At 44.5% G+C, this 27,813-nt stretch overlaps 2 protein-coding genes and 1 long non-coding RNA gene across 4 annotated transcripts in view; 1 reads left to right on the plus strand and 2 right to left on the minus strand.

The window, feature by feature from the left end:
- The window catches only part of LOC307220383 (transketolase-like protein 2), a 32,133-nt gene extending 25,891 nt beyond the window's left edge, over positions 1-6,242 (minus strand). The window contains exons 1-3 of one of the 2 annotated variants that reach the window (XM_079984330.1): positions 6,123-6,242; positions 1,709-1,895; positions 931-1,048 (exon numbers count right to left, since the gene is read on the minus strand). In XM_079984330.1, coding sequence (XP_079840456.1) covers positions 931-1,048; positions 1,709-1,818 — 228 coding nt within the window. In that variant the 5' untranslated portion in view covers positions 1,819-1,895; positions 6,123-6,242. Of the gene's footprint in view, positions 1-930; positions 1,049-1,708; positions 1,896-2,608; positions 2,742-6,122 lie in introns of those variants that run through there. The other variant, XM_079984329.1, reaches the window with a different exon arrangement.
- The window catches only part of LOC307220594, a 144,469-nt gene that overhangs the window by 12,208 nt on the left and 104,448 nt on the right, over positions 1-27,813 (plus strand). The gene's annotated exons all lie outside the window — the stretch shown is intronic.
- Positions 10,715-27,548, minus strand: SNRNP48 (small nuclear ribonucleoprotein U11/U12 subunit 48). Its single transcript, XM_079984472.1, has 10 exons — positions 27,281-27,548; positions 25,511-25,655; positions 22,365-22,478; positions 21,103-21,163; positions 19,261-19,326; positions 17,934-18,122; positions 15,978-16,099; positions 15,369-15,481; positions 13,104-13,268; positions 10,715-10,983 (listed from the first exon to the last, which is right to left on the minus strand). The coding sequence occupies exons 2-10, from the start codon at positions 25,649-25,651 to the stop codon at positions 10,944-10,946; spliced, it is 1,011 nt and encodes a 336-aa protein (XP_079840598.1). The 5' UTR covers positions 25,652-25,655; positions 27,281-27,548; the 3' UTR covers positions 10,715-10,943.

Here is a 27,813-nt window from a genome sequence, read left to right on the forward strand (position 1 = left end):
ATTTGGGTGTAATCTTTGACACCTCCCTTTCCATGGAGGAGCAGATTGCAGCTATAACAAAGGCGGCATTTTTTCATCTCCTGCAAGCTAAGCAGTTGGCTCCTTACCTCTCTCGCGCTGACCTAGCCACTGTGAGCCACGCGACGGTCACCTCCAGACTGGATTATTGTAACTCACTCAACGTGGGGCTGCCCTTGAGACTGACCCAGAAACTCCAGCAGGTGCAAAATGCTGCAGCGAGGCTCCTCACGGGGTCTTCGCTGCGAGATCACATTCACCCGGTGCTATACCAGCTGCACTGGCTCCCAGTGGAGTACAGGATCAGGATTAAGGTGCTGGTTTTAACCTTTAAAGCCCTTTATGGCCTAGGACCCTCGTACCTATGGGACTGCCTCTCCTGGTATGTCCCACAGAGGAACTTACGGTCTTCAAGCAAAAACATCTTGGAGGTCCCAGGCCACAGAGAGGTTAGGCTGGCCTCAACCAGAGCCAGGGCCTTTTCAGCTGTGGCCCCGATCTGGTGGAACGCTCTGTCCCAAGAGACTAGGGCCCTGCGGGACTTGACATCTTTCCGCAGGGCTTGCAAGACAGAGCTGTTCCACCAGGCCTTTGGCCAAGGCACAGCCTGACCCCCCTCCTTTGGTAATCCACATTAACCCAATGCTTGCCATTAATTCGCTTTTGAATTGATTTTAGAATGAATTGATTTTAGAATGTATTTCAATTATTTGAGTGTGATTTTATATAAACTGTGTTACTTTTATTGTTGTTAGCTGCTCTGAGCCCAGCTTTGGCTGGGGAGGGCGGGATATAAATAAAAATATTTATTATTATTATTATTATTATTCCTCTCTCACGGGAATTGTAGTCCAAGACATCAAGAGGAGCGCCCAGCGGGCGAAAGAGAGGCCAGCATCAGAGACTCCTCACCTTGGAGAGCACGAAGCGGTCGTTGCTGCGGTGGCCTGGCTGGTCCGGCTTGTAGCGCATGGTGTGGAAGAAGAGCGCAGACATGATCTCGGCCGCACTGCAGCAGGAGGTGGGGTGGCTGGAGCGAGAGGGCAGGAGGCAAACGGTGAGAAAACGGCAGCGCCAGGAAGGAGGAGGGAGAAGCCACGCTGGTCCAAGGCCGGTGGCAGCCATGATCAGGGAAACATGCCCAAGGCAGTCCGTGGCGAAGCAAGAACTTGCCTGCGTCTTAAGCATAGGGTACGCCAAGCCCCAGGTTGCAAGTTTTTTATTATTATTATTATTTTTAAAAAAAAAAAATTAACCAACAACCAAAACACAAACAGTGAAAACAAACAGTGAAAACCCCCAGGCGGCTGATACATTGGGTATACATAATCAATATTCAAATCAACCATATGTACAATTCTATATACCTTAACACTCCTCCCTCCACAAGATTCAACCTTTAACATTTTAATTGCCCCAAATTGTTCAAAGCTGCCCAAAGAGTGGGGAGAGGTCCTCTCTTACAGGCTAGGTAGCTCACAGATGGCTCCCCCTTCCCTCCTCCAGAGGAGACCCATAGGAACTAAGGGGAAATGTCTGGGAGGGAAGTGATGGAAAGTCCTCCTTCCCTGCATCCCAGGGGTTCGAACTGCTGGTCTCTAGCCTGATCTAGCAGACCCTTCTTATTCTGCCCTCGATACCTCCCCAAATCTCCCACAATTAGAAAAATTACAGGGTCCCAGTGCATTACCCAGAGTTTGAGGCGCAGGTGGCGCGGATGGAGTGAATCCGAAGGCGATTGGCAGCATCCCGAAGGGTCTGCAAGGTCTTCTCCTCCGGCTTAGGGTAGCTGCTGGCCATGCTGATGTCCTCTCCAAATCCAGGCGCTACAGAGATTGCCTCCTTCACTCTCGTGTCCTTGTGTCCCGGTTTTCTGCCTGCAGGAGGAAGCAAGATTGGAAGCAAACAAGAGGCGTGCGAGATAGGCAGAGATCAGATCATCCCACAACTGGCAGGAGACGGGTGCATTGCACAAGGCCAGCACTGTCTTCAGGCGTGGAGAGCAGTCGGCTGCAGCCAAGCACGTGATCCTGGCCTGTTTGCATTCTGGAGCCAGACTCATGATCTCTGACCCACCCTCCCCACACACCCACTCCTGGCCTTGTGATAGGAATTTTAAGGTCTTAGATATATTAAAAGGTAAAGAAACTATTTCCTACTTGAGCAGGCATATGTAAAGGTAAAGGGACCCCTGACCATTAGGTCCAGTCACAGACGACTCTGGGGTTGCGGCGCTCATCTCGCTTTATTGGCCGAGGGAGCCGGCGTACAGCTTCCGGGTCATGTGGCCAGCAGGACTAAGCCGCTTCTGGCGAACCAGAGCAGCGCACGGAAACACCATTTACCTTCCCGCCAGAGCGGTACCTATTTATCTACTTGCACTTTTACGTGCTTTCGAACTGCTAGGTGGGCAGGAGCAGGGACCGAACAACGGGAGCTCACCCCGTTGCGGGGATTCGAACCGCCGGCCTTCTGATCGGCAAGTCCTAGGCTCTGTGGTTTAACCCACAGCGCCAACCGCATCTTAGATATATGTTCAATGTTCATAAGTCTACCAGCCAAACATGTACATAGATCAGCACAGGAAGACTGAACTGAAACCATTTTTGATTCCCAAACTGACCAAATGTTTTCCCTGCATGGAGGGAAGGGGGTCAGGGAGCCTTCCCATTGTCTCAGGAATTGAGAAATCAGGATTTTAATGGGTGACAGACTATCAGGAAAGGCAAGCAGATAACCTGGCAAACAGGAAAAACAACATTCAAATTTTTGTTTTAGACAGCCTTTTCTGTGATGTAGGTATGATGTATCTGGTGGGGGGTCTTAGGTTACACCCCTTCTGTGATGTATGCATGATGTTTCTTGGGGTGGTTTTCATCTAAAGGGACCCCTGACCATTAGGTCCAGTCGTGGCCGACTCTGGGGTTGCGTCACTCATCTCGCTTTATTGGCCGAGGGATCCGGCGTACAGCTTCTGGGTCATGTGGCCAGCATGACTAAGCCGCTTCTGGCAAACCAGAGCAGCGCACAGAAACGCCGTTTACATTCCCGCTGGTGCGGTACCTATTTATCTACTTGCACTTTGACGTGCTTTTGAACTGCTAGGTTGGCAGGAGCAGGGACCGAGCAACGGGAGCTCACCCCGTCGCGGGGATTCAAACCGCCGACCTTCTGATCAGCAAGCCCTAGGCTCTGTGGTTTAACCCACAGCCCCACCCGTGTCCCATTTGGTCTTGATCTACAGGGTGGCAATTTCAACAGTCTTTATAAGGCCTTGCGCGCCATTGTTCTGGATTCCTCCTTTCCTGCATGTGAGGGGAGCACCCTGTTGCAACAGATCAATAAAGATCAGGCTTACTAGCTGTTTTGCTTCTCAATATTCTCTGGTTGGCCTCTGCTATTTTCTCCTACCAATAGAGAACCTATATAAGGACTCTATATGGGCTCTTGCATACCCCATAAGGGAAAAGGGCAGATTTTTGTTTACAGCAATTCTCAAACTGAGCAAATGTTTTCTCTGCAAGGTCAAAGGAAAACGGAAAAGCCTCCCCATTGTCTTTTCATTCACAAATCCTGTCTTAAGTGTCTGTGTATGAATAGGGTGAGCCTGTGACCTGGCTCAGGAACTAAGTATTTATCTTTACAAAAGACTGGCCAGGCTCCCCAGGGTATCCAATCAGGTGACCATTAAACAGGTAACCTGACAGATAGGAGGTAAACAAAGCACTCAGATTTCTGCTGTAGACCGCCTTTTCTGAGATGTAGGTATGATGTATCGGGGGGGGGTAGTCTTAGGTTACACCCCTTCTGTGATGTATGTATGATATATGGAGGGGTGGGTCTGGAGCTCCAGGGCAGGGCATTTAAAATGTCTATATAAGGCCTTGTGCGCTATTGTTCTGGGTTCCTCCTCCTCTCCTGCGTGTGAGGGGAGCACCCTGTTGCAACTGATCAATAAAGATCAGGCTTACTAGCTGCTTTGCTTCTCGATATTCTCTGGTTGGCCTCTGCTATTTTCTCCGACCGATGGAGAACCTACAAAGGACTCTATAAGGGCTCTTGTGTCTCCCATAAGGGAATAAGGGCAGATTTTCATTTATTACAGTTGCAAGGTTCTTAGCTGGGGCAATCAGAAGAAGATCCACCATTTGACTGTTGATTCCAAACCCCAAAATGTATTTTATACAATTGACTTTTATTTCCATTCTTTGTATACTGCACTGTTGTTTTATTGCTATGGCTGATGGCTGTCATAAATATTCATTCATTCTTGTCTGCCCAGCCAAGGACTCTATATGGACTCTTGGGTACCCCATAAAGGAAAAAGGGCAGATTTTGCTTACAACACCTTTGGCCCCAAGGCTTGTGAAAGACACCCAGTGGGCGATGATGGAACCTCCTACCTCCAGGGTGGAGGTGAAACTAGAATAGCTATTGCAAAAAGTTGCCACCGGCCCATTAATCTCCTTGCACAAACCGGACCAGAATTTGGCCCTTGCAACATTAGCAAGTGATAGGATCTGCAAGCAACTCCCTTGGGGAAAACTGAGCCGGGGAGAAGCAGTTTTTGTGGCCAAAAAATACAATAAAAGCGGAGCTGGAAAACCATTATTATTATAATTATTATTATTAGCCACCCATCTGACTGGGTTTCCCCAGCCATTCTGGGTGATTCCAACAAAATATTAAAACACACCAAAAAAACCCTTGTCTTCCTGATAGCTACTGAGGTTTTTTTTAAAGTGCTAGGCAGGAAAAAGTTTGTCCTAAATCTATGAGAAAAGGCCTTGGGGTGTAGAGAAGACGTCTTTATTCTGCTTTATTGGGGCAGGGAGGGTTAAGAAATTAACTTAGCTTTGGGGCTTTTTTGGAGAGAGCTTCAAGCCACTGAACCTTCTTGTTGAGTCACTACAAAAAGTTTTGCAAGGAGAAATATATGCAACATTACAAAGTAGAAAAAGAATAGAGATATCAGTTATGAGATGTAATAGGGAAAGTACGAAATGTATACTGAGAGATTAGATGGGAGAATTTTCAGACAGGATTGGTGGAAGTCAAAAGAATTGTATAGGATGTAAAAGTATGTTTAATTGCTGTTGAAAACGGTATGTTAAAAAAACTAATAAAAATTTATATATATTAAAAAAAAAAGAAACTTCTTGTTGAGTCACTGGGAGGTGGGGGCGTGTTGATGGGGAAAAGGGGCATTTTAGGCCATCGCCTTTTCTTTTAACAGTTCCAGGAAGAGCCTGGTCATCTTTTGTTGCATTTGAAAGACAAGGCCACGATCTGTTTTGCATCCACTGTGCTGCTTGCAATGGAAGTGCCCATCTTGCCTCCCCAGGCAGGAGAGCTTCCTGCCTCGGGCGCAGTCTACCTTAGCAAAAAAAAACCACCCTCATATATTTTTCTTTTAAAGGGGTATCTTCGCAGCCACATTTTAAACCTTATCCTAACTGATGGGGTGTGTGACCTTGCAAGTGACCTGGCTTTTTTCTGGCCCACATAGGACCCATCTGGATAGTTGGCCTTGGTGAAGATTTGACGTTTTCATCCCCAAAACTTTTTGATTTGAGTTTCTACTGAAATGAAGCTGCATTTGAATGTTGTGTTTTAATCTGGTTTTAAGTTGTTGTTCTTTTAATTGTGAAAAGTTTTTATTCTTAAAATAATTCAGCATTAATACACACATATTGCAAATATACAAGCATACATTTCATACAATCCTTAAAAATGTTCAAACATACCTACACTCAGTCCCACAGATCATTCATTTTCCCATCACCATATTCCACCCCTCACCCCACCTTTGTGCTAGACTTCCAATCTACTCAATTGCAATTTCTTTCCACTTCTATTGCTTTCTTTCACACACCTTTAAGTTGCATTTTGATCCATGGTTATTATACTTGGTGTTAGCCGCCCTGAGCCTGGTCTTGGCTGGGGAGGGCGGGGTATAAATAAATTATTATTAATTATTATTATTATTTGCAATGCACCAGATCTGCCCCCCTCCCAGCTCTGCCCCCTCCAGCAACTTTGCTCCATCATCTGGGATTAAATCCCCCTTTTTATTTTTTGCAAAAAAGAGAAAAAAAGATCACCTGGACGCAGCTGCCCTGCAAGCACGTTTCTCCAACCCAGGAGGCGAGGGGCGCAGGCGCAGGAAGCGGGGCGGGCTGCTTACCACCGAGTTCAAAGGCGCAGACGGGCCGTTTCCCAAGCCGGAGGCGGGACTTCCGGGCTGCTTTTGAAGCCATTTCCTCCCCTCTTGCCCACAGGGCGGAAGCGGGCACCAGATCTCCCCGGAAATAGCAGTACAGTACAGAGCTAAGATTCATTCATTCATTTTATTTCATAAAATTTAATGCACTTCTGGAGTCTGAATTTCAACAGCCGCCACTCATCTGTACAGTGTAGGCTCTAGATGATATAATCATATTGTTTTTGTTTTTATTGCCTATTATTATATTTATTTCATTGTCTATTTCATGTTTTCAGGTTGTGATTTTCTCCTGCAAACTGCCCTTAAGACCTGCAGGTAACGGCACCATCCAAATTTAATAAATAACAACAACAATAATAGTGTATAAGCAATGAACAGTGCTATGTACTGAAATGTAGCAGGAACACCCCCCCCCCATCATTCAGTTTGTACAAACCTCACACACACTCACACACTACATACGCTACGCTTCTGTTATAAATTCATAGAAAATCAACCATGCATCGGATTTGCACTGTTCTACTTTTATTTTGGGGACGCAGGTGGCGCTGTGGGTTAAAGCCTCAGCGCCTAGGACTTGCCGATCGAAAGGTCGGCGGTTCGAATCCCTGCGGCGGGGTGCGCTCCCGCTGCTCGGTCCCAGCGCCTGCCAACCTAGCAGTTCGAAAGCACCTCCGGGTGCAAGTAGATAAATAGGGACCGCTTACCAGCGGGAAGGTAAACGGCGTTTCCGTGTGCGGCTCTGGCTCGCCAGAGCAGCGATGTCACGCTGGCCACGTGACCCGGAAGTGTCTCCGGACAGCGCTGGCCCCTGGCCTCTTAAGTGAGATGGGCGCACAACCCCAGAGTCTGGCAAGACTGGCCTGTACGGGCAGGGGTACCTTTACCTTTACCTTTACTTTTATTTTACTCCATGAAGGAAGGACTACAAAATGGGGCAGGTTTGATACAGGGCAGCCATAATCCCTTCACCATCCCAGCACATCCACAGGAGCCCTGCCCAGTTGCTATGCCAACCCTGATGGTCCCAGACAGAAGACAATCAAGATCACAAAGAACTTGCATATGGGAGTGGATTCAGCATGGACTGGAACAAAGGACTCTGATCAGATCTTCCCTCAGGGGGCAGAAAACTGCGACTACTTTTTGTCTTCTGAAAATGACTCATGGGGAGGGGGAGAAGGGGACCAGCCAGGTGACAGGACACTCAGGTTACCACAACTCCTCCCTCAACCCCTCCTTTCTGTAATGTATGCATGATGTTTCTGGGGGTGGGCTTGACCTAGAGGAGGGGAATTTCAAAAGTTTTTATAAGGTCTTGCACACCATTTTTCTGTGTCTTTCACCTGCAAGTGAGGGGAGCACCCTGTTACAACAGTCAATAAAGGCCAAGCCTACAGGCTGCTGATTTGCTCCAATTTACTCTGGTTGGTGTCTTTACTTTTTGTCCAAGGGAGCCCTCGGATTTTTCCGGTAACAGAAATAAATAAATTAAGGTCTTATGTATATAATAAAGGTTCATAAATGTACCAAGCAAACACATACATAGATATATAGGCCACATGTCTGAAGCTGCACAGCAGAGCAGCCATGGAGCCATTTTGACTCCCAGGCTGACCAGGTGTTTTCGCTGCAAGGTCCAATGGAAGAGCCGCCCCATTGTCTTTTCCTTCACAAATCCTGTCTTAAGGGGTATGTCTGTGTTTGAATAGGCTGAGCCTGTGACCTGGCTCAGGAACTAAGTATTTATCATTACAAAAGACTGGCCAGGCTCCCCAGGGTATCCAATCAAGTAAGCATTAACAGGTAACCTGCCAGACAGGAGATAAACAACGCACTCAGATTTCTGCTGTAGACCACCTTTTCTGAGATGTAGATATGATGTATCTGGAGGGTGGTCTTGAGCTACAGTCCTTCTGTGATGTATGTATGTTTCTGGGGGTGGTCTTGGACTGCAGGGCAGGGAATTTAAAATTTCTATAAAAGGGCAGGCACATCTTTGTTCTGGGTCCTCCTCCTTTTCCATGTGTGAGGGAAGCACCCTGTTGCAACAGTTCAATTAAGACCAGGCTTACAAGCTGCTTTGCTTCTCAATATTCTCTGGATGGCCTCTGTTATTTTCCCCGACTGATGGAGAACCTGCAAAGGGCTCATGTCCCCCATAAGGGAATAAGGGAAGATTTTCGTTTATTACAGTACGACAGCAGGTTTACAGAAAGATGATCCACTTTTCTTTTTGGAACAACTCACTTTGTAAAACCATTCACAATATTTTCTTTTGTTTGAAACCTGATTTGTACATTTGATTTTTTTAAAAAAATTAAAAATATACTCTTATTATTTTATAGAATAAATAAATGCCCAACTATACAAGCAGGAATTAAAGTAGAGGTGCAGATGCCTCCCTTTGAGAACACTTAGAAGAGCTTATATGAAGCTGAAGACCTGCATAATTTTAGAACAGGGATCCGCAGCAGCAGAAGCAAGGAAAACTCATTTCTTGGGGCAATGTAATGTTAACACATGTTGAGCTCCTTTTTTTTGGAACTCATTGTACTATCACCTGATATTAGATACAGACCCACAGTGTTAATTTTTACACATGTACTTCCACAGAGTAAAGTAAAAAAGGTAAAGGATCCCTGAATGGTTACATCCAGTCAAAGGCGACTATGGGGTTGCGGCACTCATTTCGCTCTCAGGCCGAGGGAGCTGGCGTTTGTTCACAGACAGCTTTCCAGGTCATGTGGCCAGCAGGACTAAACCGCTTCTGGCACAACGGGACACCATGACAGAAACCAGAGCAACACACGGAAACACCGTTTACCTTCCTACTGCAGCGGTACCTATTTATCTACTCGCGCTGGTGTGCTTTTGAACTGCTAGGTTGGCAAAAGCTGGGACAGAGCAACAGGAGCTCACCCCCATTATGCGTATTCAAACCGCTGACCTTCTGATTGGCAAGCCCAAGAGCCTCAGTGGTTTAGACCACAGCGCCACCTGCGTCCCACTTCCACAGAGTAATGTGCCTTAACTCATGCCAGCTATCACAGGCAAACAGCACAAGGCAGGATGTCTCTCTGAAACATGCATGATATTGAACCGATGGATTCAGGTTACAAGAAATGAGATTCTGACTTGACAGGAAGAACTTTCAGAGGGCAAGAGCTGAGGGTAAGAACAGTGGAACGGACTCCCTTAGGACTTTCCATCCTTGGAGATTTCTAAGAAGTTGGATAGCCATCTGTCGTGTATTATTAACTGAGATTCCTGCATCACTAGATGACCCTCAATGGCCTTTCCAACTCTATGATTCTCTAATCAACAATACAGTTGTACCTTAGAAATCGAGTGGAATCCGTTCCGGAAGTCCGTTCAACTTCCAAAATGTTCAAAAACCAAAACGCGGCTTCTGATTGGCTACGTGAAGCTCCTGCAGCCAATCAGAAGCTGCGGAAGCCCCATCGGATATTTGGCTTCCAAAAACAGTTCACAAACTGGAACAGTCACTTCCGGGTTTGCGGAGTTCGGGAGCTAAACGATTCAAGAACTAAGCTGTTCAAAAACCAAGGTACGACTGTATTTCAGTTTGAAGTGAGTTTACTAGCTAATTTGAGAGCACCAATCACACCATTTTCATCGCTCTCTAGAAGCTGACTCAATGAGTTATGTGTCGCCTTTAGCTCATGACCTTTGCCACTACATTTTATATCTGCAGAACAATAAAAGGAATTGCAGGTGTTGGTGCTAATTTCTACTATTAACACCATTCTGTCTACAACCATACGTGAAATAAGTAAAATAACCAAGCAAGGATTAGAAATCACCCCAGAATTGGCCCTACTAAACATCTTCCAAGACAATAATGCCCACTTACACCACAAAGAACTCATAACCCACCTACTTTCAGCTGCCAAAACCATCATAGCCAGACACTGGAGAGACCTGTCAGGAGTAAGCATGGACCAATGGTACCAAGTAGTATGGGAAACAGCCCTACTAGAAAAATTAACCAATAAACTGAAACTGACATGGGGACAAATAGAAGAAGATGCCTTCACCCCGGTATGGCTTCCCTTTATCACATACACAGCCCAACAAGACAAGAACAATAATCTACCAACAGCATAAAAATCAATATGGCTAACCTGATCCAAAACACCCACTCACACACGAAAACAAAGACCACCAGAGCCAACCACAAATGAACAACCACACCCTCGGCCAACCCCAACCTCTCTCACCACCAAAGGAACACAAGTGAACAGCAAAGAACCTGCACAATCAACGCTGACGCAAAACCCCACATATATTAAGTAAAATAGAAATATCGCCACCCGACCCCACTCATCTTTCCCTCCCTCCACCTCTTCCCCCCTTTTCTTCCTAATGTTTCAACAAATGAAACCGATTTGTAAAAATGTTACATGGGGGGGGCGGGAATACGAGAGAGAGAGACATTGCACACACTTTTGTAAATCAAGAAAATCTTTAATAAAAGAAATAAAAATAAAATAAAAACCATTCTGTCTGACCAAACAGTGACCTTTGCATCTCGCTCCCATTACTCCTCAGTAAAGGAAGCTAAACTGGAAAAGGGAATTTTTTTGCACGGCATTTATTAATGGGTGAAACAATTGACAGAGCACAGCTTGACTTCTATAATTGGCATTGCCGACAGACTTTTACTACACGGGTTTCATTTTTTCCTTTTGTGACTGCGATGCTTGCCTTCATGTCTGAAAGAAAACGAAAAACATCATTATGTAAGTCTTTAGCACTCCCGATACAAAGCGACCCAAATCCCTCAGAAATCTACCCTTATTTTCCATGAAGACTGTGGCTCAACCTTTCTATCCTCATCCCCATTGAGATGAAGCTGAGATACACAGCACTGCCTCCACTTCCATTCCTTGTTACTCTTGCATCACACAAACTCCACCCAACAACTGTAAATATTCTGTTAGTAAGATATTTTAGGTATGGTTATTCCCTTTTTGGCTATTCTTAGGCCAAGCTACATATCACACAGAAAATCCATTTTAACCCAATTGCAACTCCAGGTATTTGAACTTGCTTTCGGCTGCATGGAGGTAAGTTTTAAACTCTTTGACACCTATGCCATTTAGAAAATCGCTCTCAATTCCTACACAAATTGCTGTTTGCACCTTAGAGAGAGAGAATATGGTATTTTTCTCTAATAGGGCAAACTTGCTTTGAATTCTTTTTAATGTTGTTTTTCTTGTTGCAACCTGCCCTGGAACCTTGGGATGAGGTCAGGTAATAAATACATTAACAACAACAACTTACGGCTGGAGCATGGTGTACAAAATTTTGAGACACACACACGAGATAGGTACATGTATTTGAAAGGTAAAGTTAAAGGAACCCCTGACCATTAGGTCCAGTCGTGGCTGACTCTGGGGTTGCGGCGCTCATCTCACTTTACTGGCCAAGGGAGCCGGCATACAGCTTCTGGGTCATGTGGCCAGCAGGATTAAGCCGCTTCTGGCGAACCAGAGCAGCGCACAGAAACGCCGTTTACCTTCCCGCCGGAGCGGTACCTATTTATCTACTTGCACTTTGACGTGCTTTTGAACTGCTAGGTTGGCAGGAGCAGGGACCAAGCAACGGGAGCTCACCCCGTCGCGGGGATTCAAACCGCCAACCTTCTGATCGGCTCTGTGGTTTAACCCACAGTGCCACCCGCGTCCCTTGCACGTATTTCGGATAGTGCAATAAAGTGCATAACATGTGCTTTAGCCCTTGAAGAGCTGTGCAGATGTTACAGACAAGTCTAGGAGGGGTAAAATAAAGAGTATCTGAACGAACAAAACACCAGCTGTTGGGCAAAACTGTTGGGTTAGGTCTGATCTTGGGATTTAAGCAGTGCTTAAGCAATAAGACGGTGTGACAGGTAACTCGCATTTTATGCTTATTTGACATATGCAATCTCAGCTTTGTGTGGGTGGAATGAAGGAAGGAAGGAAGATTGGAGAAAATCCACTCTCCATTTATTTATTCTCCCTGCAATTGCAAACTTACCCAGCTTAGGGAAGACGGTGCAAGAGCTCTAACAGCATCCCACAGGCCTTGCATCTCCTTCCCCGAAATTGGGTAAGCAGATCTCTACCTTGCGAGGACTGGGGGGCCAGATCCAGGGGTTCTTGGCTTCATGAGTTTTTGCACTTACGTGTGGATCCCAGGAACCAAACCCTCATGTGAGATAATAACAATAATAATAATAATTTTTTATTTATACCCTGCGCTTCCTGGTTCAAAAACCAGGCTCAGGGCGGCTAACAACAAATTTAAAACACTTAATTATAAAAGCAGCATAAAATGCAGTATAAAAACATGAATAACAATAAAATTCAAAGTTCAGAAATCAATTAGATAATCCCCAGGGCTAGCTGGTTGAATTGGTCCTACTTGGGCCAGCGAGGAGACCAGGGGAGAATTAGCTGTGGGGTCTCAGAGCAGGTGATCTTCATAAAAGGGGAGGGGGAGGGAAGAGAAGGGAAATAAAAGATCAGGCTGAAGTCAAATTAAAGGCCAGGCGGAATAGCTCTGTCTTACAGGCCCGACGGAAGGAGGTTAAATCCTGCATGGCCCTGGTCTCCTGGGACAGAGCATTCCACCAGGTCGGAGCCACCACTGAAAAGGCCCTGGTGGAGGATAGTCTGACTTCCTTAGGGCCCGGGACCTCTAAACTATGGTTATTCATAGACCTTAAGGTCCTCCGCGGGTTGCATGTATTTGCAAGCCACTCTGTGGCACATTCAGCTGAACCTTGATATGATGTTTGATGAACACGGTGCCAATCACTGGAAGTCAAGAGACGAAGGGCAGGACTCGCCTTGCTTTTTTCTTTCGGGACTCCTTGCCTCTCTCTCTTCCCCGACTCCTTTTCCGTTTGCCCGGACTTCGGCTGGAATTCCTCTTATGGCGAGAAGAATCAGCATCCTTTGAACTTCCACTAGACTGTCTTGAGTCAGCCGAGGTAGACCTTCGCTCTTCTTTTCTAATAAAGAGTGCGGGTGCATAATTGCTTTATTAGAGTACAGATCATTTAATTTAGGGGAAATAAACTGCTATGTCTGTTTTTGTATGGTCAGCAAGTCAGTAATTAATAATCTGGAAAAGATGCTGACTTGGTTAACAATCACGTCTGCAAAATACTGCAGCCTTGTCTTCCTCTGAAAAATTGCAAAACACCTCCTTACAACAGGAGAGAGATTTTTCCCCTAGCACAACATATGAGCCCCAAACCATTATCACCAACATAGTCTATCCCTCACATCACAATGGGGGATTTAGTGGGAAGAGGAGGAGAACATTTTTGCTGCACAATCTTGTGTTTGCCACTCGCTGTGGAAGAGAGGAAAGTTGTAAATAAGATTGTACAAGGCAGCCCTAGAGACTTTAGCATTTAAGGAGAAATGGGGGAGAAATCAGCTAAGGGCTTCATGAAATGGTGGGGCATTAGTGCACAAAGAAGCGGCAGCACAGCTGGTTTCTGGAAGACTCCTAAAGGTCCCTGAACTCCTAGAGATAGAATCACAGAATTGTAGAGTTGGAAGGGGCACTGAGGATCACCTTGCACAGGGGTCAGTAACCTAAGGCCCATGGGCCACAAGCAGCCCATGGGGGTCGTTTAACCGGCCCCTGAACCCCCGCTGCTCGCTGGGTGGGTTGGCTCCCGTGCGCTGCGCTAAACTGGGGTGGAGCAGAGCGGGGACCGCCTTCTGCAATGCTGGCCAGCTTCCGTTTGGCTGCAGGAAGCTCCTGCAGGCAATGGGAAGCTGTGCAGGCCTCCTCCATGCCGGAAATAGCGTCTGCGCATGCGTGTGTGTGCGCAGTCCGGCCCACCATGGCATCTGCAGGACCGTGGACCGGCCGAAGCCACAAAAACCTTGCCGACCCCTGATCTTGCGCAACCCCCAGCAATGCAGGAATTACAGCTAAAGTACAGTGGTGCCTCGCAAGACGAAATTAATCCGTTCCGCGATTCTCTTCGTCTAGCGGTTTTTTCGTCTTGCGAAGCAAGCCCATTGACGGCTTAGCGGATTAGCGCTATTAGCGGCTTATCGGCTTAGTGGATCAGCTGATAAGCGGCTTAGCGGCTTAGAAAAAGGGGGGGAGGGAAAAAACCCGCAGGAACTCGCAAGACATTTTCGTCTTGCGAAGCAAGCCCATAGGGAAATTCGTTTTGCGAAGTGCCTCCAAAACAGAAAACCCTTTCGTCTAGCGGGTTTTCCGTCTTGCGATGCGTTCGTCTTGCGGGGCACCACTGTATTCCTGACGGATGGCCACCCAACCTCTGTTTAAAAAGCTCTGAGGGAAAGTGTTCCACCTTCTGAGTGTTAGAATTCCTGCTCCGTGACTGCAGTCATGAGATTTCTGTCTATCACATGACGGTATATGTTTTGACTCCACAGAGTGGGAAGTGACGGAGACAGGATGTTTGTGTTACTGTGTTCCGTGAAGTGGGACTATTGTCCTTTGTTCTTTTCCTCTTTGCTGTCTGATGCTAGAGAGAGAGGGAGCCATGTTGCAGTGCTCCGTGTGTGTTTATATGTAAATAAAGTTATTGTTGTTTAGTCGTGTCCGACTCTTCGTGACCCCATAGACCAGAGCACGCCAGGCCCTCCTGTCTTCCACTGCCTCCCGCAGTTTGGTCAAACTCATGCTGGTAGCTTGAGATTAGCCAAAATGCGGAGTTGCTGAGGTCTGTTATGCAGCTGCACAAACTCCGCGGATCCCTAAGTGTGCCAATGTCTGTTGGCATCGGTCGCTGTGATGTTTGGGCAGAAGAAAGCTTCTGATGCTCCCAAACGATCGACCAGGAGGGAGTGAACATGCCAGTCGGGAATGTGTCTCTGTCAGGGTCCTACTCGAGTGTAGGCTGAGCTCCTGACACTGATGGGGTCAAACAGCTCTTACTGTCAGAAAGTTCTTTTTCAGGTTAATCGGAATCTCCTTCCTTGTAATTTGACTCCCTTCCAGCTCGTACAATTCTGTATTCCAGAGTTGACCTGGAAAAGCTGCAACCCCAAGACCATTTGCATCAGTTCACAAGATACCAGGGTCCCCGCGAGTGTTTTGTAGCGACGGTTCTTACCTCCCTGTAGACTTAGAGGAGTTTTCGTCTTCGCAAGATTCTGCGTTCCTGTTCTCCTCCTGCCAGTGAGCAGCAAGCTCCTCCATGTGAACGCCAATCACATCCCTGATCACCTGGGCAGGGACCACAGACAGGAGTGGAAATCAGGCAAACGGTGAAATCTCAGCTGGGCAGGAGAGCTTGCCAAACATTAAGGTGACCGGACACTTCTTTAAAATGCACATTTGTAAGGCAGCTCAGCCTAAAACATTGGGTATACTAGAAATCCTAAACCACTTGAGTTTAATAAATAAAAAATTATTTTTTATACCCCGCCCATCTGGCTGAGCTTCCCCAGCCACTGTGGGCGGCTTCCAACCAAATATTAAAATACAGTAATACATCAAACATTAAAAGCTTCCCCAAACAGGGCTGCCTTCAAATGTCTTCTAAAAGTTTAATAGTTGTTGTTCTCTTTGACATCTGGTGGGAGGGCGTTCTACAGGGCGGGTGCCACTACCGAGAAGGCCCTCTGCCTGGTTCCCTGTAACTTGGATGTTTTGTGCCAACTGAGAAGTGTTTTGATTCCTGCAAGGATACCCACCGTCTCCCCAGCTCCCTGTAACTCACCTCTGTGTAGGATTTCTTGGTAATGTGGACATTCTTCGCTCTGTAGGACTGACGTCGTCTTTTATAATCCCGCATCTCTGCGAGAATTTCAAGGTGGGATTTTGGACCTTTCTGACCGTCATCTAAAGTCAAAAGAAGAGGTTATTTCATTTCATTAGAAACACCAGCTTTAATTCACAGATGGTGTACAATATCTGTGGAGGTAACGCTCCGCTTTGCGAAGGCAAACCTCGCACCAGACGTGCAACAATATGTCAAGGAGCGTTGCACCTGCTTTCCCTGACCTTTTGCCCCCTTGGCTAGAAAACAGGGTTTTCCCCCTGACCTTTTGTACTCTCATAATTTTTTTCCCAAATTTTTTTTTATTGATTTTCCACATTTATGACAAATATAACATATAATACACACACAAGAAAACACATTACAATACTAAAAGAAAATAAAATGAAAAATATAAACACTTCTAGAACCCATCTTAACTTTCATTGTTGTCCGACGTCCTCAAATCCCCCCTAACTGAATTTCATTGTATCACCTTGTAACAGTTTTCCAAAATCCTCTTTCTAATAAAATTAACTCCTTCAATTTACTATCTTCTTCTCTTTTCTTATTACTGTCCTCTCACAATTTGTTTGTTAGACATATCGCTTGGCTGGAGCATGACGGGGGACGCAGACGTAATCAAGTATCGGGGGGAACATCTGAGGGAAACACCTGCTGACACGTGTATTTGCTAATGCTGGAAATGTGCTTAGATGGAAAAGTTCAGGGTGGTTTCACTACTGTTTCCAATTTTTGACTTCTGCTAATAAAAGGCTGGATGAATCCCTAGCCGGAATTAAGATTGCCGGAAGAAATATCAACAACCTCAGATATGCAGATGACACAACCTTGATGACAGAAAGTGAGGAGGAATTAAAGAACCTTTTAAGGAGGGTGAAAGAGGAGAACGCAAAATATGGTCTGAAGCTCAACATCAAAAAAACAAAGATCATGGCCACTGGGCCCATCACCTCCTGGCAAATAGAAGGGGAAGAAGTGGAGGCAGTGAGAGATTTTCCTTTCTTGGGCTCCATGATCACTGCAGATGGTGACAGCAGTCACGAAATTAAAAGACGCCTGCTTCTTGGGAGAAAAGCAGTGACAAACCTAGACAGCATCTTAAAAAGCAGAGACGTCACCTTGCCAACAAAGGTCCGTATAGTTAAAGCTATGGTTTTCCCAGTCGTGATGTATGGAAGTGAGAGCTGGACCATAAAGAAGGCTGATTGCCGAATAATTGAATTTTGCTTTTGAATTCTGGTACTGGAGGAGACTCTTGAGAGTCCCATGGACTGCAAGAAGATCAAACCTCTCCATTCTGAAGGAAATCAGCCCTGAGTGCTCACTGGAAGGGCAGTTCCTGAAGCTGAGGCTCCAAGACTTTGGCCACCTCATGAGAAGAGAAGACTCCCTGGAAAAGACCCTGATGTTGGGAAAGATGGAGGGCGCAAGGAGAAGGGGACGACAGAGGACGAGATGGTGGGACAGTGTTCTCGAAGCTACCAGCATGAGTTTGACCAAACTGCGGGAGGCAGTGGAAGACAGAAGTGCCTGGTGTGCTCTGGTCCAGGGGGTCATGAAGAGGCGGACACGACTAAACAACAACAACAACAATAAAAGGAGCCTCTGCAGAGCTAGCTGGCAGCTTGCCTGGAGCACGCTTGCCAGCGTGCTTCTGCACAGCTCACCTGCATCCAACCTCCTGTCATCTCCGTTATTCCTACAAATATCACTGGGGGAAATGGAAGAAAATACAACTTCAAAAAGACCGAGATAAGGTAAACGACTCGACTGTAGGTGGAGAGATCTAATTCAAGCAGGGGGCTGCCTGAGCAAAAGTGTACCAAATCCGATCCCACATTTTGTGACTTTCAAATGTCACACGGAGTACAGCTGTAACGGTTTCCCCCTGACCTTGGTTTACTTTTGCTGCCAGGTCTACGAAGAGATCGCTGTCGTTTTCGGCCAGCTGGGATCTTGACCTCTGCTTCTTCGTTTCCGCGAGGACGTAATCGTAAATGGCCAGACGGTCGGCTTGGGTCAGGTCGCAGACATAGCGCTTGTGGTTCTGTGGGACTTCAACAGGTAGGAAGGAATAGGCACCTGGAGCATTCAAAACAGACACATGATCTGGAGCGGAGGGCTGGGAAGAACACATGGAACTCGTGACACAAGAATCAATGTACTGTGTACTGTAGATGATTAAAATTAACATTAATTTTCTTACTTGCTCTGATGAGAGTCATTGTTTTTTGTTTTTTTTAAATACATATTTATTAAAGTTTTTGAATAAAAATGCATAAATAAACAACATTACTTATATTATAACATAGTTTCATCACTTCTTTGGACTCCCCCACGTCTCCCGCTCGCACTTACATCGTTACAGAAAAGAAAAATTTTTCCAAGCAAATTACCCACTTGTTTACAATCTTATCTCCGCTCATTTTAATAAAATCTAACAATTCTCCAATAAATTTATATTTTCCTTAATCTCGCTTATCGTCAGAATCAAATCTAATTCAGTGGTAGGCCATTATTTATGATCTAGCATCCTTCTTAACATTCAACCAAATTACAATATTTTTGTAGATAAGTCTTAAATTTCCTCTCCCAGGTCTCGTGATGAGAGTCATTGTTTGGATGGGGGGGGCTTTTATCCATTTCCACAGTCACACAATCAATCAATCTGTAGCTGAACTGGATTCCACACAGTCACAAAAACAAATCAACCAAAAAAGCTCCAAAAACAAAAACGCAAAATAAAGAGCGAAAATGAAAGCGCCAAACTTAATCCGTTCCAGAAGTCCGTTTGACTTCCGAAATGTTAAAAACGAAGGCGCAGCTTCAGATTGGTGCAGGCGCCCAGAAATAATAGCCGACAGCTGCATTGGATGTTCGGCTTCTGTAAAACATTTGAAAACCGGAACACCTCTGGGTTTTTGACGTTTGGGAACCAAGGCGTTTGAGAACCAAGGTATGTACATTTAGCAGAACTAATAATGCTGGGTGGTTCAGAGTCTGGCTCGCTTCCATAGATCAGGCTGCATGTCAGCCAAAAGGGAAGGCTTATATAAGGAATGACTGAGCCTCAAGAATATAAGCATTTTCAGGGCATTCCAAGAAACGGAGATAAAATGGGAAAGCCAGAAATCACTGTATAAAAACATTCTCCTGCATACAAAGCAGACAAGACTCACCAGGAACCAAAAATGATTGTCACTTCAGAATCCCTACTTAGCTGAACCATAACTTCCACTCTCTTTAGCAATGGCTTGTTTAATGATGTCAAATTGCAGATTCTTGTCTGCAGCAAAATAAAGGAGGACATATAAGAATGCTAACTATATTTAGGACACTTGGAAGTCTAAAGACAGACGATTCAATCTGCAATACCCAATATACATTAAGCAGCACCTGACATGGTTTTAAAAGCCATTCACATTCTGAGATCAGAAATTTTAATTATGCGGCATATAAAAAAAGATTTTCTAGACCTGTTTCCCTATGGATACCTTTAATATTCTTTAATATTTAATATACATTTTAATGTATTTTTAATCTTTGTTGGAAGCCGCTCAGAGTGGCTGGGGAAACCCAGCCAGATGGGCGGGGTATAAATAAATTATTTTATTATTATTATTATTATTATTATTATTAGTTACAGGTAGGTAGCCGTGTTGGTCTGCCATAGTCAAAACAAAATAAAAGAAAAAAAATTCCTTCCAGTAGCACCTTAAAGACCAACTAAGTTAGTTCTAGGTATGAGCTTTCGTGTGCATGCACGAAAGAAGAAGTCTTCTGAAGAAGTATCTGAAGAAGTGTGCATGCACACGAAAGCTCATACCTAGAACTAACTTAGTTGGTCTTTAAGGTGCTACTGGAAGGAATTTTTTTTCTTTTATTTTGTTGTTATTATTATTATTATTATTATTATTATTATTATTATTATTCTAGGCTCCTTGGACTAAATGATCACGAAGTCAGTGAACAACATAGCACCCAAATTTCAGATAAGCTATTTGTCTTATTTAGAAAAATAGCTGTTTTTATAAATGTGACTCCTACCCAGAGGTCATTTGGGCTTCTAAGGACACAGGTGACACCTGGCTTGAGAGCAGTACATGTGAAAAGGATCTAGGAGTCTTGGTTGACCACAAACTTGACATGAGCCAACAGTGTGACACGGCAGCTAAAAAAAGCCAATGCAATTCTGGGCTGCATCAATAGGAGTATAGCATCTAGATCAAGGGAAGTAATAGTGCCACTGTATTCTGCTCTGGTCAGACCTCACCTGGAGTACTGTGTCCAGTTCTGGGCCCCACAGTTCAAGAAGGACACTGACAAACTGGAACGTGTCCAGAGGAGGGCAACCAAAATGGTCAAAGGCCTGGAAACGATGCCTTATGAGGAACGGCTAAGGGAACTGGGTATGTTTAGCCTGGAGAAGAGGAGGTTAAGGGGTGATATGATAGCCATGTTCAAATATATAAAAGGATGTCACATAGAGGAGGGAGAAAGGTTGTTTTCTGCTGCTCCAGAGAAGCTGACACGGAGCAATGGCTCCAAACTACAAGAAAGAAGATTCCACCTAAACATTAGGAAGAACTTCCTGACAGTAAGAGCTGTTTGACAGTGGAATTTGCTGCCAAGGAGTGTGGTGGAGTCTCCTTCTTTGGAGGTCTTTAAGCAGAGGCTTGACAACCATATGTCAGGAGTGCTCTGATGGTGTTTCCTGCTTGGCAGGGGGTTGGACTCGATGGCCCTTGTGGTCTCTTCCAACTCTATGATTCTATGATTCTATTCTATGTATCCAGGAGAAGCACCAAGCTATATACCTGCCCTTTCAGGGGGAGCGCAACCTATCCAAAACAAGGAAATAGGCCTATCTTTCAAGCACAGAGACCACCTACTCACAGACCCTCAATTTCCCCAGGATTCAAACTCAGTTTATTGGTCCTCATTCAGTCCACAGCTGCACTGACACACTGGCCCAGAGCTTGATTATTCTGCTAACATACAATAAGAACCATGTCGGCTGTGCAATATTTTACTTTATATTCACTGCCACATTCGCACTCACCCATCTGCACGTGAGGGATCTTTGCTTTCTCTAAGAAAAAAGCAGAATCGTACATTTCAGCCTGCAAGACAAAAGGCAAATAAAAGATGAAGCTGTTCAGTAATCAATGATTGTCACCAGTGGATATTCTCTCAGCTACAGAAGTGGAACTGAACTCAACACTCTCCCCAATGTGGCTAATCCAGTCCTCCTCATTTGTATGTAGCGTTCCCAAAGCAAGGAAGGATTGGGCTCTGATTAACAGAATACACAGGAGGCTTGACCAGCAAAACTCTGGGAGGAGTGTGTATAATAATAATTCCTCTTCACCCCTCGGCCCAGGTCGTTTTATTCACAAAAGAACTTTTTACACAGTGTTTGTAAGAACCAATCAGATTTCCTCTGAGCATTTAAAAAAAACAACCACGTGGGACAAAGTTAAAACTACAAAGAAACTATTTCCTACTTGAGCATGCATAGTAGTCCAGAGTAAATAAAATAGGAATAAAAGGAGAAATGCATTCAGCAAAACCCCGGAGGTCATAGACAGGAATAAACAGGATGGCAGTATTTGCCATCTCCTTGTGAACTCTCTTCCTGGCCCTTAAGATCTATCTAAAGATTAAACTACATCAAAGCTACCTATCATCTTTATGTACTGAGGATGCCTGATGAAGCAACTGGCCTGTGTTCCACAATGCTTATACGTGCCTGTCAGGTGTAGAGAAAGCAAATGGCAGAGGTGGAGAGGCCTGTGGGATTCGATCAGAAATTATTGTCAATGAATCAAACCCAGTCGACACAATGCAAAATCACCTCCTAAATCCGAATGCTTGTGCTGATTTGAAAGTTCTTGGCTCTAGTAGAAACATTAGTACATTAATAAATACTAACACATTACTTAAGCTATGCCATTTATTATGCTGAACCTAAGTTGCATATTTCCCCCCCATGCGTTTTTCTTCCTCTGCTTTGCAAAGCGACCTTCAGTTCAATGTTTGAAGAAAGCAGGTTCCTCAAGAAACGAGACCAAAATAAAGGCAGAGTTTGTATAACATTCAGATTTAGTTCCAAACTGAGCTTGAATTTTAATCATCATCTCATGCGAGTTTTTAAAAACTCGGTTTTCTTTCATCCTATTCTGAAGAACACACCCTGGGTGCCAACTTCCGAAGTTTGAAAAATAGGAAGCGACTATTGTTTTTGAGAAAAACTAAGGCGTTTCTCTCCCGTTCCAGAATATGAAGAATCCCCACAAAAAGGAGACTAGCAAAGAGTATTACCTCCTCCTCTTTGGAATAATCCAGTTTTCTCAGCCTACAGGACACCATATGCTTCTCCAGGGAAGATTTGGGCATTTGGTGGTTAGGATCATATGGGCAAGAAACTCGCTCACACTGCAGGGGGAAACAAAACATTTTATGCGTGAAACAGAGTGGCAAGACTCCTTCAGGAAAGCAGACAAATTTCACAGTGGAACAGGAATTCAAAAAACATTTCCCTGGCTATCTCTTCTCTCAATATTAAAACTATCAGACAATTTAATGTCACCAATTAGCTTCAAGATAGCAACCCAAGAGCCTCTGGTAAAATTAAAACCCTCAGATCTGCAGCTGTGAGAAAACTAAAAAAAAAAATTCTGGGGATGAGTCCGCAATGAGTTAAAAAAGAAGTTTAAATTATCCATTGAAAAGAAGCCAGAAGCATATTTGCTAGGGATTTTAGGAAAGGACATCCCACAAGATAAAAAAAAGTTATTTTTATATGCCACAGCAGCAGCCAAATTAGTATTTGCTAGAATTTGGAATGGAGACAGTATCGCCACAAAAGAAGAGTGGATTAACAACATATGTGAATTCATAAACCTGGCTAAATTAACGGCAGCCATAAGACACCTGACAAATCAGAAACTCAGGTTGGAATGGCAGTGTTTTGAGGACTATATGAAAAAACACTGTTCCAGGGATAATATGTTGATATGCATAGACTAAGTATGCAAAGTTGATTTTAAGATACAATTGAAAAAATCAGTTTTGGATTGGAATGAATAATATGTAAGGGACGCAATGATAATAAGATTCTAATATATAAAGTAAGTCAAATTGAGGTGGAGGGAAGTCATACAGGTGTAACCTTAAGTTTATTTCTTTTTATTATTTCATGTCATAGCAAGTTTCTAGAGACTACATTATGAGTCTTTGGAAAGTGTGTTTCCAAAGGAACTTGTTTGCATTATTAAGTTTGTTATGAATTTAAAAAATCATTTTAAGTTAGAGTTTAATAATTATTTCACTATTAATATACTTCTTCTAAATTGTATTTCACTATTAGTATACTTCATAATTGTATTTCAGTTCAACAATTACTTTGATAAAATACATAATTTGTTATGTGCAAATGGCTTTAGATACCTATTAGGTCCACAAATTACCATATAGCATATATTCAACACAAAAAACAGCAACAATTTGTTGTTGGACATAGAAAGGGCCCCATTACCTTCAGTAGCTTAGGCCCTCATCAAACCTAAATCCGGTCCTGATGACGAACTCTCCATGTGTCTGCTGGACTGCATAATCCAGAGGTCAGCAACCTAAGGTCCATGGGCCGGATGTAGCCCATGAGGGTCAATTAACTGGTCCATGAGCCGACCCCAAACCGAGCCACCTGCTCAGAGAGTCCCCATGCGCTGCACTAAACTGGCGCAGCACAGAGCAGGGACTCTCTTCCAGGGCTCTGGAAATCGCTTCTGCGCATGCCCAGATGCCGAAAAATGCATCTGCACATGTCCACGGCACCAAAAATTGCATCTGCACATGTCCACAGCACCGAAAATTGCTTCTGTGAATGACCAGACACCGAAATTTGCTTCTGCGCAGGCGCGGTTTCCGGCATCTGGGCATGCGCAGACGCAATTTTCGGCGCCGCGGATGTGCAGGCGTGATTTCCAGCATTGCGCTGTGCTGGTCCAGCCCACGGAGGATCGCCACAGGAGTGATCTGGCCCATGCTGACCCCAGTATAACCTATCATCCATGACCACTGACTGGGGTGATGGGTTTTGGAGTCCAACAGTCTTTGGAGGGCAGCAGGTTCCCCATCCAATATGATACGATACGATAATCTTTATTGTCAGGAGTGATCTGGCCCATGCTGACCCCAGTATAACCTATCATCCATGACCACTGACTGGGGTGATGGGTTTTGGAGTCCAACAGTCTTTGGAGGGCAGCAGGTTCCCCATCCAATATGATACGATACGATAATCTTTATTGTCATTATCCCATACAGAACAACGAAACTGAAAAATCTGCATCAGACATTCAAAAACCAGCAAGCCTGCTATCCCAGCTATCCCAACCTGGTTAGTCCCCTAAAAACTCTGATACCCCATAATTAAATACAATATACTCCCATAGAGACTACCTTAAAAAGGTAAAGGTAAAGGGACCCCTGACCTTTAGGTCCAGTTGTGGCTGACTCTGGGGTTGCGGCGCTCATCTCGCTTTACTGGCCGAGGGAGCCGGCGTACAGCTTCCGGGTCATGTGGCCAGCAGGACTAAGCCGCTTCTGGCGAACCAGAGCAGCGAACAGAAATGCCGTTTGCCTACCCGCCGGTAGGCAGGTACCTATTTATCTACTTGTACTTTGATGTGCTTTCAAACTGCTAGGTTGGCAGGAGCAGGGACTGAGCAATGGGAGCTCACCCCGTCGCAGGGGTTCGAACCGCCAACCTTCTGATTGGCAAGTCGTAGGTTCTGTGGTTTAACCCACAGCGCCACCCGCGTCCCTAAAAACTCTGATACCCCATAATTAAATACAATATACTCCCCCAGAGACTACCTTACACTGTGTTTAAAACCAAAATCGCATTTGGGTAGAAACTGTTTCTCAGGCGGCTAGTTCTAGCCTTTATAACCCTGTACAGTGGTGCCTCGCAAGACGAAATTAATCCGTTCCGCGAGTCTCTTCGTCTAGCGGATTTTTCGTCTTGCGAAGCAAGCCCATTGACGGCTTAGCGGATTAGCGCTATTAGCGGCTTTTAGCGGCTTTTAGCAGCTTATCGGCTTAGCGGATAAGCAGATAAGCGCCTTAGTGGCTTAGAAAAGGGGGGGGGAGGGAAAAAAACCCGCAGGAACTCGCAAGACATTTTCGTCTTGCAAAGCAAGCCCATAGGAAATTCATTTTACGAAGCACCTCCAAAACGGAAAACCCTTTCGTCTAGCAGGTTTTCCGTCTTGCGAGGCATTCGTCTTGCGGGGCACCACTGTATCTTCTTCCAGAAGGCAGAAGCTGAAAGAGATCATTTCCAGGATGTGCACTATCCTGCGCTATCTCTGCAGCTTTCTTATGGCACCTGGAAGCATAGATCCCTACTGGGAAAGGGATAATGAACAGGCGCATCACCTTCCACTCTGTTGTAATCTTACCGGGTTTCCAAGCCACACAGCGAAGGGAAGAAGCATCTTCTTCTCAGGGTTCTCTGTGCCAGCAGCCATGCTCCGTAGGGGCAACCCTGGCTCAACTTGCTCCAAACTCAGGTGACTTTGTGATGACGCAATGCCATCCATGCTCCTGGCAAAAAAAAGGTCCCATTTTTATCATTCAATGGAGTTGAGCGAATAGGGCAAAGAGCAAAAACAGTTTAGACCCAAGATATCGGAAGGACCGTTGCCTTCCATGGGTGTCAACAGCACAGCGAAAGGCGGGAGAGTGGACATCTGACCAACTGTTAAATTAAAATAATAACAGCAATAATTATGATTCCCACCCACTCTTCATGCAAGGTCCCAGGACGGGTTGCAAACAATTTAAAACACGTTACAAACTCTGCAGTTTTAGAAGGGTATATATTTAAAGTATATGAACAAAGGAGTAAATTAAGTTAATTTGGAATATGCGGGGGGGGGGATTTAATTAAAGAACTGTAGAAAGAGGGGGAAGTAAGTTTCGAAATGTTAAAATGACTGTAAGATTATGGAAAGGTATAAAATTGAAAATCATAAACTAAAAAAATAAAACATTACATTTTTTAAAAAAACAACCACCCCACAAATACAACAACAACAAAAAATACAAACACACAAACACAAAACCTAATAAAAAACAGCTACTGGTGAAAAAAAGTTCACACCGTTGCTTATATTAGATTTAGAAATTTCCAATCTTTCTGCATTAGAAGAGTTTAGGGAAGCTTTTAATGTTTAACACACAATTATATTTTAATATTTTGTTGGAAGCCGCCCAGAGTGGCTGAGGAAGCCCAGCCAGATGGGCGGGGTATAAATAAATAAATTATTATTATTATTATTATTATTATTATTATTATTAGATGGTTCCTGAACAGAGACTGTCGTTAAGAGGGCAGAATTGCTTGGCTGGAATGTGTCAATAATAATAATAATAATAATAATAATAATAATAGAGAGCCACTTTCAAATATCTAAAGGGCTATGACATTGCAGAGGGAGCAAGCTTATTTTCTCCTGCTCTGGAGGTCAGGACTCGAACCCAAGACTTCAAGTCACAGGCAAGGAGCTTCCAGCTAACTTTTTGCTGCTAAGAGCTACTTGGCAGTGGCATGAAATTATATTTTCTATTTCTATTTATTTTTGTTTTTAAGTTTGTAATCATTCTTTTTTTTTTATAATAATTTTTATTATTATACATTTTATAAATTTCCCTCCAATTCTTCGTTCAATCCCGCATACAACAAATCATAGTTATTTTTTTGACTTCCTTCAACGTCTCTGACAATCATCCGTAGTTATACCTTTAATACACATTCCCTTCTTTCGTATTGCCATTTTTCCTCCTTACTCCTATTATTTCTCATAAACAATACTTATTTTCTTTTTTTACAGTGCCTCTTTAAATCCCGCTAGCGTTGTATTCACACCACATATATTTTTCAGATAATCCACAAATTTCCCCCAGTCTTCATCTTGTTTTTATTATTGCTTGTAAGCCGCTCTGAGCCCGGCCTTGGCTGGGGAGGGCGGGGAATAAATAAAAAAATATTATTATTATTATTATTATTATTTAGGGGGTGGACTCTCCTTCCTTGGGGGCTTTTAGGCAAAGCTTGGGTGGCCCCCTCCCATGGAGGCTTTAGCTGGGATCCCTGCATTGCAGGGGCTGGACTAGAGGACCTTTGGGGTTCCCTTTCCAGCCCTACCGGCCTCTGATTCCTGACCCACCTGGAGGCTCCTCTGCCTGGCAGGAACCGGAAACGGGCTGGGCTGACTGACCATAGAGTTCGGCGGGAGAGGCGGGTCGCCCGGATGTCCGAGGGCGGGACTTCCTGGCCGGGCGGAAGTAGGATCTGCAGCCAGGAGTTGACATGGCTGGTGATTCAGCTGTGCGGCTGCAGTTGGGACCGGGCGCTGGTGCTGGGGCCGTGGGGCTTTTATTCCAAATATATCTCTGTTTCAAATGTAATATACATAAAGGATTGCTGCTGCTGCTGCTGCTGCTGCTGCTGCTCGACAGAGAGGGCTCCTTTTTAAAATTTATTTTTTTATAAATAATAATAAATAAATAAATTTTATTTATATCCCGCCCTCCCCAGCCAAAGCTGGGCTCAGAGCAGCTAACAACAATAAAAGTAACACAGTTTATATAAAATCACACTCAAATAATTGAAATACATTCTAAAATCAATTCATTCTAAAATCAATTCAAAAGCGAATTAATGGCAAGCATTGGGTTAATGTGGATTACCAAAGGAGGG

This window comes from Podarcis cretensis (genome assembly GCF_951804945.1).
Source record: "Podarcis cretensis genome assembly, chromosome: 7".
Classification (NCBI taxonomy): Eukaryota; Metazoa; Chordata; class Lepidosauria; order Squamata; family Lacertidae; genus Podarcis; species Podarcis cretensis.